Below are 16,176 nucleotides of genomic sequence, written 5' to 3'. Positions count from 1 at the left end.
AACTATTCCTGTACTGTTCTTAATCTCTGCATTCAGAATTAAAAGAAGACATGTATTTGCTCTATATTTGATATATGGTGCTCAATACATGTTTTTTAAGAAAGCAAAAGACCTAGCTATTCATTAATTAGCCTTCATGTCTCCTCATATTTTTTATATGCATTCTATAAATCTTAATAATTTCCTCTGTAGGAGTTAGTATTTTTCCCAGTTGAAAACTCCCTCACTGCATTTGTCAAACAAAAGCCCATGTCATGATATTTTAAGTCCTTATTTTACTAACACTTAAAATCACCTAAAACCATCCTAACCTTATTCCAACATTTTTTTTTTTTTTTTTTTTACAGAAAAGGAGATCAAGACTATAAACAGTTAAGAAACAACTCAGAGTGGCAACATCAGAGTGGCAGAACTTTGACTAGAATCCTGATCTCATTAAGCACTGATCCAGTATAGCTTTCTGCTATAGCACATTATCACACCATCACACACTATTTATACTCTTAGTTAACTCTTAGTAATGAGCACCTACCTTGTGTCAAGCCCTAAGCTAGATGTTTTCACACACACATTTAACTTACAGTTGACATAAGAAAGTTTTACAGTTAAAATAATATTATCAAGTTAGGCAAAAACTACGAACCCATTACAATCAATTTTGGGAAAAGAGCCTTTTTCCTAAAAGGAATTTCAGTTCAGAGGGACTACTCAGCTTAAAGTTGTCTATTCTTCTCTTCCCCCAATGATGGCCCAACTTCTCTCTTTATATGCCCTTCTCCCCGAAACTCAATTTGGATTAGTTGTCTAACATTAATTCAACACTTACGTCTAATTCCCCCTCCCCAGTTGCTGCTTTTCTTCTACCTGTTTTTTTTTTTTTTTTTTCCTTCTGAAAGGCATTGTCCTGGGGCCTGAAGCAGGAACAGAATCTCCGCATGTTTCTGTCTCTTCACCCTATATGCCCTGTTATAGGTCTCCCCTCAACACCCACTCTTTCCCCTCCAGATGCGGCAAAGAGGAAACGGACACAATGTAGTGGAAAGGTCTTGTATATAGTTTTGTCCACTTTGGTGTGTGAGAGCTGCTCTCATTAGAGCCTAGGGGAAAAGGCATCTGTGCCTGGAGGAAGGGAAATTACTCCCACACTAGGAATACCCGGCTGCATTCCGAAGACTTTCAGATTTAGTGGAAGTCTTTGTGTGAGCAGCCCTTAGGTCATGAGTCTTCCCCTGACTGCTAGAATTTCGGTCAGTTTTAACCAAGGCTGTCTTCTGGATGGTGCGTTTTGCCGGCTTCACCGGGTCCTGCTGTTTCTCTTCCCTGGGCTTCGGGCCTGACCTCTTCTTCTCCTCTCGGGTTCTAGGCCTGATGTCTTCCTTCATGGCCCGTCCTCTCCCCTCATCCATCGCCTTGGCCCTCACTTCCTCCCTGGCTCTGGAACGCACCGACTCCCTGGCTCTTGGCCTTATCTTCCTCACCCTTGTGTTTGCCTTCGTGCTTCGTCTCCATACTTCCCTGGCCTTCTTGGCTGCCCTTCGATGCGTGCAGCGCCTCTGTGGGCTCCGCGGCCCAGGATGGGTCCTCCTCGAAGAGCGCGCACTCTCCGCCAACCTCGAGCGTCCTGGCTTTCTCTTGGGCTTCGGAACCTTCCAGATCCTGAAGTAGCCAGAGGCATCGCTGCCACTGACCCGGAGAAGCGTTCCCTTAACATCAGACCTGGGTGCTTCACCCAAGTGGCGACAGCACTTCCTGCGCACTTCGTAGCCAGCGTTTCCAAGCTCCTTCTTGAGAGTGGCAAGAGTCAGCCCTCTGTGCGCGGTGATGGCTCGGAGCAAAAGCTGAGACACTTTGAGCACCGAGCGCGGGGCCCGCCTTAGCGGCGCCGTGAGGGCTTTTTCCGTGGCCTGCTGGGTTTTAACTTCAGTGCCTTTGGATTCACCAATGGGCCCAGCCACCTCAGCCATGGCCCCGCTCCCGCTTCTGCGGGGCCAGTGCTTTGGGCCTCCCCCACCAGGGCGCGAGCTTAAGCTGAGGCTGGCTGGACCACGTCACAATGGCAGGCCCAGCCTAGTCTTTCAGGCCCTTGATGGGGAGCTGCCAGATCCCGCCCAGGTAGGTGGTCCAATCAGACTCCATTTCCTTATTAGTCTAAACCAATCCAGATCTTGGCGCCTGTGCAGCCCTAAAAATCACCTTTATAATCTCCAGGGTTTGTTCCTGGCCCTTCTAATGCTCTCATTTCTCATTGACCTTGAAGTCAACCACTTTCTGACGTTCACTATTTTTCCATGGTTCTAAACACCATCTACCCACATTTCCCTAAGGTGAAAGAAGCTGCTCTGAACTATCTAAAGCAGGTAATACAATGCCTTTATAAAGTAAGTGTGATAGTCTATCAAACAAAACCTGACTGAGAAACTCCCGCCTTTAGGCCCTTCCAGCTAGAGATTACAGTCATGACTCCCTGACTCACCACACGGTGGGTTCTGTGCAAGAATACAAAGGAAAGAAGGAACCACTGTGGTCCCTCTACCCTAAACAATGATTCCCACACCTGGGAAATTCCAATGCCTCATTTGGTTGGATTGAAACGACCCAGTTTCCAAATAGACCAAGAACTCTGGTCTAATCATTATTCTTTCACCAGACTTTGCTTTTCTGCCTCTTGTCCCTCTTCTTGGATTGCTCATCTCCTTTCTCTGTCCAGGTATATTCTGCTCATCTTTCAAAGTCCTGCTAAACCCTTCCCTCACGAAAGCCCCCTCACTCTTTCAAATGATTTCTCTCCTTAACTACCACATTAAACTTTTGCAATCCTATACCGCATTTTCTTTATTTTAAATTAATTTGTTACTAGAGAGTATAATGCAGCACAATAGTTTTAAAGAGAAAACAGCTTGGACTTTGAGCTGGAAGACAGGGACACATACTCCAGGTTTTTAACAGCCATATGGCATTGACAGAGCCCTCCATATCTTTGGATCTGACTTTTTTATCTTAAAAAAAAAAAAAAGTCTAATAATCCCTTCTTCCCAACGTCACAGAATTATTGGAGAGGTTCAGAAGAGGTGATGGTAGATGACAAAGGACTACCCAAATATAAGACTTAAAATTAATTTTACTTTGAATGTTTATGCCCTTCCAACTAAATAAAAAGTTTCCTGGGAGCCGAAGAGCTTTTGAATTTCTATGGCCCCTGCTGCACCTAACACTATTCTTCATTATACACAGCAGGCATTTAATGAGGATTTCTCTGGATTCTAAGGAAATTCCCAGGAAATCAGGAGAAAGGAGCAGGATGAATATCAAAGGATTGAAAATGAAGGGGAGCAAGGAAGCTAGTTACTCAAGGACTTCTTATTTTGGACACAATTTAGTTGGTAATTATTCAAAGAATACTTCCAGTTGCAAAAGTACATCATACTCTGTAAAGGACATTCACATATACTTAACAGTCACAGGCTGGACTGTGACATAGTTTCTTCTAAATAAAAGTGCCAGGAAGTAGCTTAGATCAGTGCTTCTTAAACTTTAGTATGTACTTCATAAAGTACTGATTCTAGTACGTTAGGTCCCAGATGGGGCCAGAGGTTTTACCTTTCCAACAAGCTCCTAGCTGTTCCCATTTAGTTAAAACACAACTGTTGGGGAGTGGGGAGTATATAATGAGAAGGGAAGTGGCAGGAGATTAGACTGGAAAGGTAAGTTAGGGCCAAGGTGTGAAGGACACATAACATAATGATGCTGCTGTAAGTAGTCACACAGCAGTAAGAGGTAGAGTGTAGATTCATACCTAAGTCTACTTAATTCTAAGGCCTGAGTTATTAACTGCTGAGCTAGGTTTCCTTTTCTCCAAGGTTGACCCTCTCCAAACCTTTATGTGTCTCCACTACAGGCAAGTGGAAGTTTTTCTCCACAATCACAGCTCAATATCAGAAGGATCTACAAGCACTCACTGTACCTTTTCTCAGTCTTTAAATTAAAGCAGAGTACTGTGGATCTCCAAGAACAGGAAACTAACACATCAGCACTGGGACAGTGCCTCAGTGAAGAGCTGCCAGACTGAGAGGCAGAAGCACATGGAGCAGGATTTCTCTCATTTGTGTAGTCTCTTGGTCTGGCTGTACTTCCTGGTTGGTAGGCCACTGGTCATAGAATGGGACAACCATCAGAGAAAAAAAGACAAAACTGTTTGCTTTGCTTGAGAATAAGAGGAAAGTAAGTGAAGTCTGACCTTCATATCACCTGACTCCAGATAAATTAGGTTGGCTGCACACAATGGTATCATGATGAAAGAAAGACAAGAACCAAATTAGGGGCACTTGGGTGGTTCATTCAGTTAAGCAACTCTTGACTTTGGCTCAGGTCATGATCTCAGGGTTGTCATATTGAGCCCCATATCAAGCCCCACATCAGGCTTCCTGCTAGGTGTAGAGTGGAGTGGCTTAAGATCCTTCTCTTCCTCTCCCTCTCCCTCTGCCCCTTCTCTGGATCACTTAAAAAAAAAAAAAAAAAAAAGAACCACATCAAATCACCATGTTTACTGATACCCGTGTGATGAGAAGAGGCCAATTAAAAACCTTTGGGAAAGGCTGAACTCAAAGGAAAAATAATATATATGGGGGGGGGGGGAAATGGCAAACAAAACAAAACATTTTTATTTATACATAACCATTCATTTCTATATAGATTTCTGTATAAATGTACTGTAAGTAATAGAGGAATAACAAAAAAATGAGAGGTAGGAAACAAATGCCCCACTACCACTCAGCTGGCTTAGAGGAGAAGAATGCTAACTAGCTGACAGAAACTTTCTGCTGCACCAACCCCTTAGAGTTCTTCTGTTCTGCTTTGGAATAATTCTACTTGCCAGCCCTCTTCTTCTGATACCCCAAAAGAAAAAGACACTTCAGGAAAAACAATTTCTTTAGGAAAAGAGTCAGTACAAACCAGTGTCATACCTCTAATCGGGTGACACTCCAGCTCCAGAAAGACAAGACTGAACCATCCCTGCCAATTTTAATCATCTGTGATTATAAACCAGACGTTACCACCCTGTTGTGAGAAAGATCAATGGCTCTTAATTTATGTAAGCCTTGGTGTTGGCAAGGGTGGGGGGTTGGGGGAGGCATATATGGAGGAGGAAAAAGGATACTTGGGAATAATGTTTAGCCTAAATCTTTCTGTTTCACATTTCAGAGCAAGATCATGTTGTTCTTTGTTGGTATCAAGACTCTTCTGTGGCGGTCATGACTATGAGGTCTCCAGGGAACTTGGTTGACTTAGGCATAGCAACCTTTAATTACTATACAAAATTCTAAGAACATCGAGGTTTTATTAATCTTACTCCCTCACATAGAGTTATGCAGCTCTAACTTCATTAAGAATAGCTCCATGTAAGAGTACAGCAAAATTTAGTAGCATACTCTGATTTAACCTCAATCTATTGCCCTTCCTTGATCCACAGTCCTGGGGCCCCAAGGTTCTAGGCCTTGCTAACTCAATTATTTTGCATTGATTCGATTTATCTCACCCAAAACCAAATGATATAAACCTGTTCAACAATCTATTACAACTCCCCAATTTAACCTTAAACTGCTAGTTGTTTTTCCCCAAAAGACTATTTTCCTCTCCAGAACCACTGTGTGCCTTCCACTTTAATGCAAATAACACCACAACAGTCATTTCAGCAAATAAACCCACTAGTCAACTCATGGCTTTTGGGAGAACTAAAGTGGTTCACACAAAGGAATGCGAAAATAAAACTATTAAAATTCTATGACAGCATGGAGACAGACTAATAACTGGACATTCATCCCTCTAAACCTCAGTGCAATTGTTCAGAAGTTAAGTCTAGAGATTCCAGATTGAGAGGATCTTATTGAAGGACCAGGCAAGTTTCTCAGCAATTATCTCCAAAATATGAAGATCTGGGCTCCCTGACTCCTCCCAAGAAGCTCTAAATAAATACCCAGCATAACACACCCCACCACAAATATAAAATCTATACTCATCCCTCCAAAGATGACAACAAGAGAGAAATAAGGGGTTTGTTATCAGCAAAATCCTACCCAAGTACTTTTTTCACCCAAAGGTGTCTATATAAATTAAATCTCATAAATTAAATTAAGCATTTTTAATAGCTAAGTCTTTCCATGAGCCCATAATGTGGGGCCTCTAAGAACCATTCTGCTACAATCAGTTAATCTCAAAACCAAAAACCCATTTCTCTGAGGAATTTTACTTTCACTATGAGGCTCAGGGCATCCCAAGACACAGACAAGCTGCAATCCCACAATAACACTACATCCTGGACAACATTCAGTTCTGTTATAGTAACTCCCAGCTATCCATGCCCTTGCCAATTCCCAGAATATTGTACAAATGAAGCCAAAGCAGAAACACACACACACAAAATGGCAGAGTAGAAATTATTTACCATTTAAATGTAACTCTGGTAGTCGGAGAATTGAAATATCCCAGACCTACAACCCCCTATAGAGAAGCTTATTTCTAGCTTAATCACTACATATCTAAAATTCCAGAAAATCCAAATTCACTAACTAAAAATTGCTTTCCTTCAAATTAAATGGTTTAAATAAGTGCCCATAGTTGGAAATATAACCAAAAGCAAGCTTTATTTGCATTCTCAATTCACAATACACATTCTGAAATTATACTGCATAATAACTTTCCTGATTTTTCCTTCAAAACTGTGATTCTAAATATTTCATTTCAAAAAACACTTACCTCTCCATTTCCTGTTTAAAAATCACATCTGATTTTCTATTTTTTTTAATTTATTTTTTATTTATTTTCAGCATAACAGTATTTTTGCACCACACCCAGTGCTCCATGCAATACGTGCCCTCCATAATACCCACCACCTGGTACCCCAACCTCCCACCCCCACCCCTTCAAAACCTTCAGATTGTTTTTCAGAGTCCATAGTCTCTCATGGTTCACCTCCCCTTCCAATTTCCCCCAACTCCCTTCTCCTCTCTAACCCCCCATGTCCTCTATGCTATTTGTTATGCTCTACAAATAAGTGAAACCATATGATAATTGACTCTCTCTGCTTCTTTGATTTTCTATTTTAATCCTACTCTTCTCCCTTGGCTTTTTCTCAGCCTTTGGCCCATCTAGGGAAGAAGAGCTACTATATATTTATTGATGGCCTATGGATCAGATATTGTGTATAAATTATCACATTCTTTCAACAACACTGGAAAGTGGATAATATTATTCACATTTACAGATGAGAAGATAAATGGAATACTGAAGGAAAAGTTTGGAATGAGAATTCTCTGTATCTCCCAGGTAAACCAAACAAGGATTCCTATTTTTCACCTTCCACTTAAAGAAAAGAAACTTCCATACCACCTCTATTCTTCTATCACTTCACTAGTCAAAGCTCTGAGTGAGAAACTCAGATTCTCCTTCCACACTGGTTATGCCAGCTACCAGTTTATTGCTTTTGTTACCTGAAAACGGATCTGGGCCTTTTAAATATTTTTCCTTTTTCAGCTGACATGATGTTAAGCTTTGTAGTAAAGGGTACTGTAGCAACTCTGCAGGAGAAGAGGGTTTTCCCTCATAGTTCTGGTTCTCTGGTCTGTCCTTTACCAGGTTGCTAGAGCAGAGGTTGGATAACTGTGGCCCATGGACCCAAACCGGTCTGCTATCTATTTTTGTGTGGCTTATAGACACAACTCAGGTAGAGTAGTACTTTGAGTTGCAGAGAACAAGACATAATGTCCCCACATCTATTTCATGCTCCATTCCCAACATATGCCTCCCTGGTCTGGTCCATGTCTCACCACTCTCCAGGGCCTATGCTGGCTACCACATTTAGTGCCCAATTCTCCACTGGTGGCACTGAAAAACAAATATCTTTAAAATGAATTCCAATCTGGGGCACCTGGTTGGCTCACTTGGTAAAAGATGTGATTCTTTTTTTTTTGAGAGACAGAGAACATACATGTGTACAGTGGGGGATAGGGCAGAGAGAGAGGGAGAGAGAGAATCAGAGAATCCTAAGCAGGCTCCACACCCAGCCTCATGGAACCTAATATGGAGCTCATCAGACTCATTACCCTGAGATCAAGACCTGGGCCAAAATCAAGAATCAGACGCTTAACCAACTGAACCACCCAGGCTCTGCAAGCATGCAAATTTTGAATGTGAGTTCAAGCCCCACATTGGGCATAGAGCTTACTTGTAAATAAATAAATAAATAAATAAATAAAATTCCAATCCTTAAAATCACTTCATATTAAAAAAAAAAAAAAAAAAAAAAAAGGGCCCAGGAGTTTTTTTCCATTTGTCATTAGGCCTAACTTTCAACAAGTTAGGAGTAATTTTTAATGAGAAAAATGTATAAGATACAATAGTTAATAACTTGAAAATTTTTGAACACAATACTCATGTTTCACCAAATGCTAATAAAATTAAGAGGAATCAAAGAGTTAAACATAGAAAATGAAAGCAGGGAAAAGTTTATGTATTTATCTGATTTTAGGAAGAAGAAAGATTTTCTAAGCATAAAATTAGTGGAAGAAATCACAGAGGAAATTAGTGACATGATTATATTAAAAACCTTAAAATTTTATACATTAAAAAATTAAAACAAGAGTAAAAAAGCAAACAGGAAAAAATCTGCCAAAAAAGACTATGAGTTATTCCAAAAATAAGAGTAAACCCCCAAATTAAGCAATGTAGAAATGAAACTAATGATTAATATGTGAAAAATAAGCTCTTCCTTTGCCTATAACAAAACTACAAAATAAGTAATAATTTTAGCCTATCAAGGTAACAGATTATTTTCAATAAAAACAGAGATAAGAGACTTCTATTTCTAAATGTCTATTTCTAAATAATCACCCTCCACTCAACCTCTCCTGCAATTAAAAAACCTTGAACTATAAAATATGTAAATCAACTACAAAAAGACTCCAAAAAGCAGCTACAAGCAGGCTAAGGGTCTCAGGACTTGGGGGACAAGGTAGCTACAAGTTCCTTGGGTTTTCTTTTTGCCTCATATATATCCCTACCTGGACACTAGAGCAGCCTAAAAACCAGAACGTCCAATGGCCCAGACAGGGGAAAAAAAAAAAAAAAAAGGAAGAAGAAGAAGAGAAAGAAGAAGGAGGAGGAGGAGGAGGAGAGGGCGAGGAGGAGGAAGAAGGAGAAGAAGATGGCGACGATGGACATGACTCTATTTTCTAACTGTAATAGACTTGCAAGTAGGAAAGGAAGGGCTGTGGGAAGGAACCTTTCTGATTTTTACCTATCCTACTCCAGGTGGTTATCCCCAAATTAGCAGCACTCCTTCCCCCTCCTCACCAGCAGTGAGGTAGCCCCTGAAGAGCAAAGCCCTGTTTCAGCCTTCTGTTCTATACCAGGAAAGCACTAATAAAGAGCAGAGCTAGGGGCACGTAGGTGGCTCAGTTAGTGTCTAAATCTTGGTTTTGGTTCAGGTCATGATCTCAGAGTCCTGGGATTGAGCCCCATGTCAGATGTCAGGCTCTGCACTAAGCACAGAGCCTGCTTCAGTTCTCTTCCTCTCCTTCCCACTCATTCTTTCTCTCTCAAATAAATAAATAAAATCTAAAAAAAAAAAAAAAAAAAAAGCAGAGCTACACCCTCTCCCCACTGTGCAGCAGTGGCAGATTCTGCATAACAGAACGCTAGAGCAGCACTGTAGGGACTCAGCAGAATGGAGATAACAGATGAAAGAGCCACTGAGCTTGAAGATAAAACATATTCAATATAAACAAGAGAAGGGGAAAAAGAATGAAAAGAATTGAAGTTACTCTTACAGACCTGTAGGACAATATCAAAAGGAACAATATATTCATGTCACAGATGTCTCAGAGGGAAAGAAGAAAGAAACTGGAGTAGAAAAAATATATAATACATACATACATACAAAATGGTTGAAAACTACCCAAATTTCATGAAAAGTATAAATTCACAGATCCAAGAAGCACAGCAAAAACCAAACTGCTTAAAACTGAAAGAAAAAAGTCTTAAAAGTGACAAAAAAATATAAGACATTACATTTAGATAAACAAAGATTCAAATGATGGCATTTAGGCCAGAACATTTAAAAATGACTAGTTATTGGAGTGACTGGGTTGCTCAGTCAGTTACATGTCAGATTCTTGGTTTCAGCTCAGATCATGATCTCAGGGTCCTGAGATTGAGCCCCAGCAGGGCTCAGTGAAGAGTCTACTTAAGGTTCGTTCTCCCTCTATTTCCCTCCCACTCTGCTCCTGCATGCTCTCCCTCTTTCTAAAATAAAATAAATAAAATATTTAAAATAACTAGTTATTGGTCTGAATGGCTTCTAAAATCTCTTCTGTGGATTGCAGATTGAATACTCTGTCTACAAGTAATTGGATGAACAACTGTACACACACAAAAAGGAGATCCTGAATAATTCACTAAAGTGTACAATCCTCATTCTCTGAATGAGGATTAGAAAAAGAAAAGGTCTTACTATTCCCTAAGGCACTGAGTCTCAAAATGTAGTTCTTATACCCCTGGGGGAGTGAGACTTTCAGGGGACTATCACAAGATCAAAACTTTTCATAATAATCCTTAGACATTATTTATCTGTGTTGACATTTACTTCAATAGTACAAAACCAATAGTGGGTAAAACTGCTGGCCTCTAAACATGAATCAAGGCAGTGACACCAAACCATACTAAAAGGCACTATATTCTTTTTTTTCCATTTTTTAAAATTTAATTTCTTTTCAGTGTAACAGAATTCATTGCTTATGCACCACACCCAGTGCTCCATGCAATACGTGCCCTCCATAATAACCACCACCAGGCTCCCCCAACCTCCACCCCCCTCCCCTTCAAAACCCTCAGATTGTTTTTCAGAGTCCATAGTCTCTCATGGTTCATCTCCCCTTCCAATTTCCCTCAACTCCCTTCTCTTCTTCATCTCCCCATGTCCTCCATGCTTTTTGTTATGCTCCACAAATAAGTGAAACCATATGATAATTGACTCTCTCTGCTTGACTTACTTATTTCACTCAGCATAATCTCTTCCAGTCCTGTCCATGTTGCTACAAAAGTTGGGTATTCATCCTTTCTGATGGAGGCATAATACTCCATAGTGTTTATAGTCCACATCTTCCTTACCCATTCGTCTGTTGAAGGGCATCTTGGTCCTTTCCACAGTTTGGCGACTGTGGCCATTGCTGCTATAAACATTGGGGTACAGATGGCCCTTCTTTTCACTACATCTGTATCTTTGGGGTAAACCTAACCAAAGAGGTAAAGGATCTGTACTTTAGGAACTACAGAACACTCATGAAAGAAATCAAGGAAAACACAAAAAGATGGAAAACCATTCCATGCTCTTGGATCAGAAAAATATTATGTTTATTCTAGAGCAATCTATACTTTTAATGCCATTCCGATCAAAATTCCACCAGTATTTTTCAAAGAGCTGGAGCAAATAAACCTAAAATTTGTATGGAATCAGATGAGACCCCGAATCGCTAAGGAAATGTTGAAAAACAAAACTGGTGGCATCACGTTGCCTGACTTCAAGCTTTACTACAAAGCTGTGATCACCGGGACAGCATGGTACTGGCATAACAACAGACACATAGACCAGTGGAACAGAGTAGAGAGCCCAGATATGGACCCTCAACTCTATAGGCAAATAATCTTCGACAAAGCAGGAAAAAATATACAGTGGAAAAAGGAGTCTCTTCAATAAATGGTGCTGGGAAAATTGGACAGCTTTATGTAGAAAAATGAAACTCGGCCATTCTCTTACACCATACACAAAGATAAACTTGAAATGGATAAAAGACCTCAATGTGAGACAGGAATCCATCAGAATCCTAGAGGAGAACATAGACAGTAACCTCTTCAATATCCCCAACAACAGAAACTTCTTTCAAGATATGTTTCCAAAGGCAAAGGAAACAAAAGCAAAAATGAACTTTTTGAAAACGAACATCAAAATCAAAAGCTTCTGCACAGCAAAGGAAACAGTCAACAAAACAAAGAGGCCACCCACGGAATGGGAGGAGATATTTGCAAATGACAGTACAGAAAAAGGGCTGATATATAGGCTCTATAAAGAACTCCTCAAACTAACTCAACACACACAAAACAGATAATCATGTCAAAAAATGGGCAGAAGACATGAACAGACACTTCTCCAATGAAGATATACAAATGGCTAACAGACACATGAAAAATTGTTCATCATTACTAGCCATCAGGGAGATTCAAATCAAAACCACATTGAGAGACCACCTTACACCAGTTAGAATGGCCAAAATTAGCAAGACAGGAAACAACATGTGTTGGAGGGGATGTGGAGAAAGGGGAACCCTCTTACACTGTTGGTGGGAATGCAAGTTGGTGCAGCCAATTTGGAGAACAGTGTGGAGATTCCTTAAGAAATTAAAAATAGAACTTCCCCCATGACCCTGGAAAGGCACTATATTCTTCACCACTACAGACTGACAGAAAAGAAGGGAAGGAAAACAAGTTTTACCTGAAATATCTTTATTGAAGCAAAAAATATATATATAATTTCACTGAATCTCAACCCTTGAATACCCTTCTTTTTAATAATCTGTGTAGCAAAATATTTTCTGTATTTTAATTTTAAATGTTTATTTAAAAATTTATATTTATTTTTATTTATATTTATGTCTGTATCTAAAGCAATTCTGTTGTGTGCTGAAAGTTTCTCAAAGAAAATGTAGTGGGAAACACCTCCCTAGCTTATTCTCCCTTTGTCCTCTTCCCTTTACCTGCCCTGATCACATACTGAGTCTCCTGCCTCTCCCCCTGCTGTAGAATATTTGTCTTCAGAAAACCCCCATTTCTGGGTCTTCAAAAGTCGTTCTTCAAAAATTCGCAACCTTGCCCACCTCCAGAAGTGCTGCTGACAACAGTAAGACATGTCCGCGACGCAGACAGAAGGCTTGGCAGGGAGGTCTAGGGGCCCTTAGAAAGCCAGAGGAGTCCAGATTGAAATGATCGCTCACAGGTGATGTCCTCCGAGAGGGGGCAGGGCCTCGCACGGTGGCCCCACCCACAGAGGAAGGTGACCGGTGGGCCCAGAAAACCCGGAACTCACGCCCCCAGTAATTAGGGCGGTCCTTCGCTGCAAGAAGAAAAACAGAAAACAGAACAAACACCCCTCAAACTCTCCTCCCAGGAGGCCCCGCGCCGGAGGACAGCAAACGTCAGCCAGTGAGAGCATGTGTTCCTGGCTTTCCCGCCCTTTCTCCCTGAGGCTGGAGAGAGGAGGCGGGGCCTTCGACTAGCCGGGAGTTGTGAAGGCCCGCTCACTGCTCCCAAAGAGCACCTCGCGGGAGGAAGAAAGAAAGCGAAAGTAATAGTCAAGGGGACCAATGCGATTAAGGTGAGGCCAGAGAGCGAAAGGAGCCCTGAAAACCAAGGTTACTTCTGCGGGTCGGGAGAGGAACATGCTGGCGCCCCGGACGGCTGAGGAGACCGGCAGGTGAGGAGGAGTCGCTAATGAAAGGTCTAGTCTGGGCAGAGAATAGGACGCAAGACACTTAGAAGGGATGGCGTAGGCAGAGCCACAAGACAGCCTTTCTCCTGCACGGACAACAGCTTTTTCTGAATAATTCACGAAAAAATAATACTTTCCCTTCCCGTGTCCCCTGTCAGTGGAGGCCCGCCCCTGGCTCAGAACTGGGTGTGGAGTGGGCTTGGGATTCTTTCCTTCTCCCTCTGTCCCTCCACACTCCGGCGCAGCCCTCTCTCAAAAAAATAAAAAATAAAAAAATAAACTCCCAGTGTTACTGCTTGTTTATGCCCTTAAAAATGTGTAAATGATAAACTTAGCACGATACTTCTAAATAAGATACCTTCAGGAGAATGTCAGGGTTTGTTTTTATGATGGTGGGACTTCATTCTCAAACGTTGGCGGCGCGTGTCAGAATCGCCTGAAGGGCCTGTTAAGAAAAGAGATTGTTGGAGCCTACTTTCTGGTTTAGTAGGTTTAGGATGAGGCCCAAGAATTTGTACTTGTTTGTTTTATGTAATATATAACATTAGTCTCAGGTGTACAACACAAAGATTGATATTTGTATATATTTGAAATGATCACCATGCTGTCTAGCTAGCATTCTGTTATAATTTTTTTTCTTGTGATGAGAACTTTAACTCTTAGCAAGTTTCAAATATTGTTACTAACTATACTCACTCTGCTATACATTACATCCCTGTGACTTATTTTATTAATTGGAAAGTTGTACATTTTGACCCCCTTCATTTCACTGATCCTTCCCCATATCAGGCAACTACCAATCTGTTCTCTGTATCTATGAATTGGGTTTTTTCTTCTGTTGTTTTTTTTTTTAAGAATCCAGAAATGAGTGATATCATATTTATCTTTTTTGACTTATTTCATTAGCATCATGCCTTCAAGTTCCATATTATCACAGATAGCAAGATTTAATTCTTTTTTATGGTTGAATAATATTCCCTGAATATATATATGACATTTTCTTTATCCATTCATCCGTCTCTAGACACTTGGGCTGTTTCCGTGTCTTGGCTATTGTAAATAATGCTGCAGTGAACATGGAGGTGCAGATATCTTTTCAAGTTAGTGTTTCATTTTCTTGGGATAAATACTTGAAAGTGGAATTCTTAGACCATATGGTAGTTCTATTTTTAAGTTTTTTTTAAGAAACCTCAATACTGTTTTTTTTTTAATTTTTTATTTTTTTATAAACATGTATTTTTATCCCCAGGGGTACAGGTATGTGAATCGCCAGGTTTACACACTTCACAGCACTCACCAAAGCACATACCCTCCCCAATGTCCATAATACCACCCCCCCTTCTCCCAACCCCCCTCCCCCCAGCAACCCTCAGTTTGTTTTGTAAGATTAAGAGTCACTCATGGTTTGTCTCCCTCCCAATCCCATCTTGTTTCATTGATTCTTCTCCTACCCACTTAAGCCCCCATGTTGCATCACCACTTCCTCACATCACGGAGATCATATGATAGTTGTGTTTCTCTGATGGACTTATTTTGCTAAGCATGATACCCTCTAATTCCATCCATGTCATCGCAAATGGCAAGATTTCATTTCTTTTGATGGCTGCATAGTATTCCATTGTGTATATATACCACATCTTCTTTATCCATTCATCTGTTGATGGACATCTAGGTTCTTTCCATAGTTTGGCTATTGTAGACATTGCTGCTATAAATATTCGGGTGCACGTGCCATGCAACCACTCTGGAAAACAGCATGGAGGTTTCCTCAAAATGTTAAAAATAGAACTACCCTATGACCCAGCAACTGCACTACTGGGTATTTGTCTTAATTTTTAATAGTAAAGTTATAAACTTTAAATTCATTCTAGATTTTGTTATAAAGAGATTATGCTGAGTGAAATAAGTCAAGCAGAGAGAGTCAATTATCATATGGTTTCACTTATTTGTGGAGCATAACAAATAGCATGGAGGACATGGGGAGATAGAGAGGAGAAGGGAGTTCGGGGAATTTGGAAGGGGAGGTGAATCATGAGAGACTATGGACTCTGAAAAACAATCTGAGGGTTTTGAAGGGGCAGGGGTGGGAGTTCGGGATACCAGGTGGTGGGTATTATAGAGGGCACGGATTGCATGGAGCACTGGGTGTGGTGCAAAAATAATGAATACTGTTATGCTGAAAATAAAAAATAAATTTTAAAAAAATGCCCATTAAAAAAAAAGTTTATGTTTACTTCTTTTTAGATTTAGTGCTCATTTAGTTTATAAATTTGACAAAATACATTTCCTTAAATATTGAACATCATTTACTAATTTTACCTCCTGCATTAAAACCTGTTATACCCTGAAAGGGTTCTGAACTACTTATTTGTCCTGAAATTACACCACCTTTCTCTTTCATAAATCTTATGTGTCTCATGGCTACCGTTTTGTAGTCACTATTGTGGTCACTGTGATATTTACTACCTTCAGAAGTAAATTACTCTCCTGACTACCATCCTTTAGGGGCCCTTTATTCCCATGAAGGGCCCCTCCAATCAGAGTAGACATGATCACTGGGTCACCTGTGATGGACCTTTAGTTGGTCAATGTAAATTCAGTAGAATAATTTGCCTTAGAAAGTACTGTGGTTACTCATATCCTCA

The 16,176-nt window shown here is 40.5% G+C and overlaps 1 protein-coding gene across 1 annotated transcript; it reads right to left on the bottom strand.

The window, feature by feature from the left end:
• Nucleotides 1-951: 951 nt before the first annotated feature.
• On the bottom strand, nt 952-2,239 carry LOC132020323 (testis-specific H1 histone). The gene is made up of 2 exons (XM_059404505.1): nt 2,194-2,239; nt 952-2,038 (listed from the first exon to the last, which is right to left on the bottom strand). The coding sequence occupies exons 1-2, from the start codon at nt 2,237-2,239 to the stop codon at nt 1,146-1,148; spliced, it is 939 nt and encodes a 312-aa protein (XP_059260488.1). The 3' UTR covers nt 952-1,145.
• Nucleotides 2,240-16,176: the final 13,937 nt, after the last annotated feature.

This window comes from Mustela nigripes, chromosome 6, assembly GCF_022355385.1.
Source record: "Mustela nigripes isolate SB6536 chromosome 6, MUSNIG.SB6536, whole genome shotgun sequence".
NCBI classification, from domain to species: Eukaryota; Metazoa; Chordata; class Mammalia; order Carnivora; family Mustelidae; genus Mustela; species Mustela nigripes.
Note: the sequence above shows the minus strand (reverse complement) of the source record. Positions and strands in the feature narration are given on the sequence as shown.